Source organism: Octodon degus, unplaced genomic scaffold (genome assembly GCF_000260255.1).
Source record: "Octodon degus isolate 3935 unplaced genomic scaffold, OctDeg1.0 scaffold00039, whole genome shotgun sequence".
NCBI classification, from domain to species: Eukaryota; Metazoa; Chordata; class Mammalia; order Rodentia; family Octodontidae; genus Octodon; species Octodon degus.
In genome coordinates, this window is record NW_004524615.1 from 8,972,815 (window position 1) to 8,979,259 (window position 6,445).

General features: G+C 42.1%; 1 protein-coding gene across 1 annotated transcript in view; it reads left to right on the top strand.

Annotated features, from left to right (window-relative positions):
- The first annotated feature begins 1,956 nt into the window (after window positions 1-1,956).
- Window positions 1,957-6,445, top strand: part of Slc10a2 (solute carrier family 10 member 2) — a 24,493-nt gene continuing 20,004 nt past the window's right edge. The window contains 2 exon segments of the mRNA XM_004631175.2: window positions 1,957-2,557; window positions 3,433-3,446. Of these exon segments, the coding sequence (XP_004631232.1) occupies window positions 2,142-2,557; window positions 3,433-3,446 (430 nt within the window). The 5' untranslated portion in view covers window positions 1,957-2,141.

The window sequence follows — 6,445 nt, forward strand, 5'->3', positions numbered from 1 at the left end:
GGTTCTGGGATACTTGTCTGGCTTTTACCTAAGCTTGAGTTATGGAAAAGCAAGGCAGAAAGGTGGGAACTGATCAACCCTGCTCAGAATCATCAGCCTCCCCCGCTATCTGGGGAAGAGAAACAACACTGACGATACTCAGGTGCAGCAGCAGAGGGCGTGGTCTGCTGACCTGCCCTGCAGAAGTGAACAATCTGCTGGAGATGCTGGGAGCAAGCTGGCAGCAGAGTCAGCCACCCCACAGCCAGGACAGTCATGTAGCTGCTGGAGTGGAGACACTGGTGAGAGAGACAGCAGGATATACAGGAGGTGGTGGGCAGCAAACCAGTTCTGAATCTCTGTGTACAGAGTAGAGGGTTGGTAGACCTAAGGGAAGCCAACCTGTGCCTGGAAAAACAGACAGAGGATCAAGGCAACTGAAGAGGGCACTCCTAGGACACCAAGAGTGAGTGCAAATCACTGCTCCTTAAGCGAAGGTTGCAAATAGCTTGATCTAAGATTAAAGACGCATCATCCTTAGGCCCCTAGCCATCGGGACATAGGACTCTATTTACTCCCATACCTGGTGGCGCACATGCTGACCACACCTCAGGCTGACTCGCTGGATGTGAAGGCCCGTGTGAACATGCTGAGTGGTTCTGCACAGACTGCTCCAGTGGCCAGCAGCTCAGGAGCAGTCATCGCAGCCTAGAGCCTGGACATCACAGTGAGGTCCCCAGATCGGCATGATCACCACGGACTGTAAGAGTGTTAGAAAATAAAGTGCACCCCAGGTTCCCAAAATCAGAGGCGAGATCTTAACAACTGCAGACCCACTGAGTGCTAAGCACCTCATGCTACAGTTTGACTCAAAATCTTTACCAGGTCAAACCAACCACCATCTGCCCAGAGCTGGAGAAATGAGTTGCAGCATCCCTAGTCCTCGGCGTGGGGCTTCATAGGAAGCATTTTATTGGCTCATCCCTGCACTCTGGTTCACATATCAAATGGGGATGCTAATCCTACTTAACCGAAGATGAAAAACTGGAAGAATAAATTCAAATTTGTCTTACGAATTATCAATCACCGTTGAAATAGTATTCCCTTGTATTCCTGTGTGGTGTCCTGACTCACCAACTGAGCTGTAAACACCAGAGAACAGGACAAAGTCTCCCCTTCCCTTTCGTTATGTCCCCTATATACCTAAGTACAGCATCCCATAATGAGGGTGGCAATTTGATTTATAACAACCCATCTCTCTTGGTGTTCCTGTCCCCCATAAAAATTTTTCTAATTCCAATTCCTGACTCTAACCATAAAAAGATCCTGTCACTTTGACCTAATCCTCTGAGGTTCATCCCACTGAATAATTGTATTGTCTCCGGCTATAAAGCACTCTGTTGCTACGGCAATGCACGCATGATTGCCTGTGTAAACAATTGAAGGTGGCTCGAGAAGTCAGACCTCTTCCTACCAGAAAGCAGTCTGTCTTCCCCACGCGTCATGGACTCACAGGTCTACATCAAAGCCCTCTCACACTTACAGATGTATACAGTCCAAGACAAGAACACAAGAATGGCACAGTAGGAAACCCACCCGGGAAGGAAACTGAAGATCTGGGCTCTAATACAGTCTGACTGAAATCTAGTTTCTAACATAATCCCGTCACAAGGTACATGGCTTTTTGAAGCCTCCATCACCTGCCTTTAAATAAAGATAAGAACAGTAAGTGTGCATTTCTACATCTCATACTCTACAACATAAAATATAGATTTTAATTTCCACTTAATTGAAATTACTCAACAAAACTTCATAGCATTAAACATTAACACAGCTATGTCTACATGTGTAGTTCACAACCCTTCCAATAAATGATTAATTACAACTTTCTGTTTGGGCCAGTAATTTTGCTAGGCTTTTATGATTCACCATTTGTGGTATGTTGTAATGTTGCCTCTCGAAACTGACACACTAGCATTTATTTTTATTGCTTCTCCTGGGAGTTTTTCAGAGACACCCAAAGCCACACGCCAAGAAGGGATTTAAAAGTTTGACGTGGTGGAAGTAAGCACCATATACTGTAGCTAGCCACTGAGATCAGAGCAGCGGACCTGTGCCACCTTGGATTTGGCCCCTGGAGCAGTGAAGCGGGGAACCTTACAATGGCTGACCCTACAGTCTGTCACCCTAATGCAACAGTCTGCGAAGGAGCATCATGTGTGGTCCAAGAAGAAAATGCCAATGCCATTCTGAGCCTAGTCATGAGTATCGTGATGACCATCCTGCTGGCCCTGGTCATGTTCTCTATGGGCTGCAATGTGGAAATCAAGAAATTCTTAGGTCACATAATGCGGCCTTGGGGCATCATTATTGGTTTCCTCTGTCAGTTTGGAATCATGCCCCTCATGGGCTTCATCCTGTCGATAGTCTTTGGCATCGCCCCCATCCAGTCTGTGGTGGTGATCATCATGGGCTGTTGCCCTGGAGGAACAGCTTCCAATATCCTCACCTATTGGGTGGATGGTGACATGGACCTAAGGTAAGAGATCTGCACCTCCAACTCTCTTGACCACTTTGGGTTCATCTGTGTAGAAACACATGGCATTGGAGTGTACATCTGGTCTACCACTGATTTTCAGCATGACTAAGGAATTAAGTGGGAAAGAATAAATACATTCCAGTGCCTTCCTGCATAGCTTCTTTGCTGTTAGAATTGGGGGCTGCCATTTATTTTTGTGCTTTTAAATGTAAATTAAGTAAAAAGGAATTGCATAATTGCTGATTATCTCTGGGGAAAGCTTGAAAGTATATGAAAAAAAAGGAAACTTTTTAAGCCACAAGCCCTCACGGAGAAGTTGATGGGGGTGTCAGAAGACAAACCTAAACTCAAACTGGGCACCAGGTTAGAGAACATGGTGGGACAACGGTCAGTCCCACACTTCACCCACTTCCTTCAGCAAGCTCTTTCTTGTTATAAAATCCGAGGAAGAATTTATAATTTGTCTTACAGTGCTGGCATAAAACAAATAGAAAACAAGTTTATAGTAGTTTTTGTAATTATGCATACTATAATATAAAATAAACAGGAAATGCTTTCTCTGCTGCCCACAGAGTAATCTGAAATTCAGTGTTTGCCTGGTTCATCCTGGAAATGGGGCTGAAGAGAGCAGAAAATCTAACAGTTCTACAAAGCAGTATTAATGGGACTAGTCCAAAACCTTTAGTGCTGAAAGTTAAACAAATAAATGCCTTTTTCCTTACTGCACATCCTGCATTTGTGGAGAAAGCACGTGTTTTTTGCACGCGAGCTGGGTGGTAATGCTACGTGCACTTGTTCAACGCTGTGGGGTGGGCAGCCAGCTGTATTAATCGCCAGCTACCGTGTGCAGAAGACGGAGGTTTCGGGTGTAGAAATGCTGCTGCCAGACTGACTGAGTGCTGAACAGCAGTCAGAAACCTGCCACTTTCCCACTACTGGTGCTGATTGCCCAGAAGTTTTAGGCAAGCCTTACACACTATGTTTTTGTCATACTCATTTTTGCATGAGGAGATACAAAGTAGCCAGTGACAAAGGCTTTGGTAGGAGAAGCTAAGGTGTAGAAGTTCTAGTAAACAATGAGTGTAGAAAACAGCCAGAAGTGAATCTTTCTGGGAAAAGCAAGCAAAAGAGCTGTGAGGAAGGATTCTTCAGGGAAGTCAAAGAAAAGGTAATGGAATGAAGTCTACGTGGGGTGGCCAAAGCCTTGTCTGGGTAACAGATGCAACAGATGTCTTTTTAAGAAAAATCCTGTAAAAGAACTTAGGATGGCAAGCACTGTTCAGGTTCCCTTAATGAGTGAACCACAATACAACAATACGTTCTTCTTAGACTTCAGTTTCGCTTGCCCTGAGCACACAGAGGTGAGGATTCTAAGGGCTGGCACAAAGCAAGCTTAGAGGAGTGAACTAGAGGCTGCAACCTCCACCAGCTGGCTTTTGCATGTCTGTGAGTTTTAGCCATACAGTTCTACACTTTAACAAAATGGCACATTCCTTATTGTAATGCCATAAATGTGATCATTTCCTAAGATAAAAAAAAAACAGTGTGTGTGATGCTGCTGGAATGGGTTCTCTTCTGCAAACTATATTTTAGCACTAAAAATAATGTTTTTTATAATGACCATAATTACTGAGAAAATGTTAATCATGCTGCTATGTAAGATGGCCTTATGCATGCATCCTACGTGCTAGAAGACCTAGACGTGGCTTTGGCCACCCCACGTAGACGTCATTCCATTACCTTTTCTTTGACTTCCCTGAGGAATCCATCCTCACACCTCTTTTGCTCGGTTTTCCCAGAAAGATTCACTTCTGGCTGCTTTCTACACTCATTGTTTACTAGAACTCCTACACCTTGGCTTCTCCTACCAAAGCCTTCATCACTGGCCAAACACGATCAGATTTCACATCTTGCAGCTCCATATTCATTGTTGCTTTAGCTTCCAAATTCCTGAGCTTCTGGGCTGTCACTGCTCACCGCAACCCTCCCACGCAAACAACGTAAACATGCACCAGTGACTGCTCCCCTTGCATTGCCTCCAAGTTTTGTTTCAGTCATGCAGCATTTATTTTTATTTTAGCCGCTAATTTTATTAGACATTATTACATGCCAAGCACTCACAGCACTACACACTTGAAATGCTGTGATGTATTTAACCTTTGGAAGGATCCTCTGAGGTCATCACTGTCCTTTTCTGCACTTCTGAGATTATAAAGTTAACACTCGTAACCTCAACCAGTGCGTGTTCGTGTCATCCTGCGAAACCACACTTCTATACTTACCTCGACATATTTCTAATTATACACCCTGCATTATTTCTGTACTTATTGCTTCAGTTGAAGCTTCAAACTTGCTGTTCCACTTTTAACATGATTATAATGTTTTTACATTCTTTATCACTGATTTCACTGAATTTCCATTTATTAACTACTTTTATTACACACACACACAAAAAAAAAAAATTCTGCCTTCCAGTGAATGAAGGCAAACTCCATTTTTTTTCTTTCTTTTTGTATTTAGTACAGGGTCTGTGTGCAGAAGAAGGAGGTTTTAATTAATTAAAACCCTCTAGCTATATTATTTTAATATTACTTTGAGTGGGTTGACTTTGTTTATGCTTCTAGTTTTAAAAGAATCAACCTCTAACTACCTTTTTTCTTGTATCTGTGACTTCTTATGTCTATGTCCATGAAACCTAACCTGTTTCTCTTCCAAATTCTATCCAGCACCTCCTCATGGCTTTTAAGAAATATCTTCCACCTAACTCACTGCAACAGTACAACTTCTTAAGCTGTCTGAACAGTAATTCATAATTGAAGTTTTCAGGACGAAATTTTAAAAAAGAAACAAAAGAAAAACCCTGACTTCCTTCTAAAAATGTTTCTAGCAATCAAATTTTTAAAAATTTTTAAATCATATTTATTCGTTTATTTGGTCTAAAGTCTCACTGCTCAGCTCCGACTCATAGTGAGCCTCGTTGTCTCAGCCTTCCCAGCAGTAGGATCACAGGCATGTGCCACCACTCCCGGTTTCGGTGGCCTGCACAGCGCGCCTGGGATTCCAGGCTGGCGCGGCATGCAGTACCAGGGACTGACCCCGAGTCCTTGCGCTTGACAGGCAGGTGCTTAGACCACCCAGTTATCTCTGCAGCTGTTCCTACCAACTTACAGCGACCGTGTCTGCCACCTGTTTCTCTTCATTACACTACAGCCAGGAATCCTTTCCTCCTTGGCTTGCCCTCTCACTTCAGGTAACATATTGAGAGCAAGGAATAAAGAGATATTACTGTGGAAACAAGTTCAGTCTGCTCAAATATATTTTTTAAACCAAAGATAAGAGGATGGTCAGAAGAAAGGAAGAGAAGAAAAAAGCATTTAGAAACTTCAGTCTTTTAATTGTAAGTAGGACAAAGCACTTTTAATAACAAATGTACTTATTTTTCTAGTGGAGAACTACCTTTGCTTCCTATTTTTATCTAAATTAGGTTAACCTGTGATGATAGTGGGTAGGACTTCTCAGAAAATGTTTCAAGTTCATCTTCTAGCATTGGTTGCCATTAAGAAATTTTAGCTTTACTAATACTGATATTTTACCTGAATCTCTTCAATCTAATTTAAGTGAATTCATTGCTCACTTAAAAGAATATTAATAAGAAGATTAATAGTTTGTCAAAACTGTGCAAGTTAAATTATTTGCACTAAAATTAGGTTCTTTTATCTTCATCTACTTTGCTTTGCGTAGTATAGAATTATTATTTGGAGGAATGATTAAGTAGTTTCAATATTCAGTATTTTCCTTCAAGTACACAGATAATACTCATTAGAAATGACTGAATAATCTGAATGCCACAGTTGTCCAAGAAAGATCTTTCAGAAGAATTGCTGTATTTATATATTATAGTAGAAGACAAAGCACATTCTGGTGGCC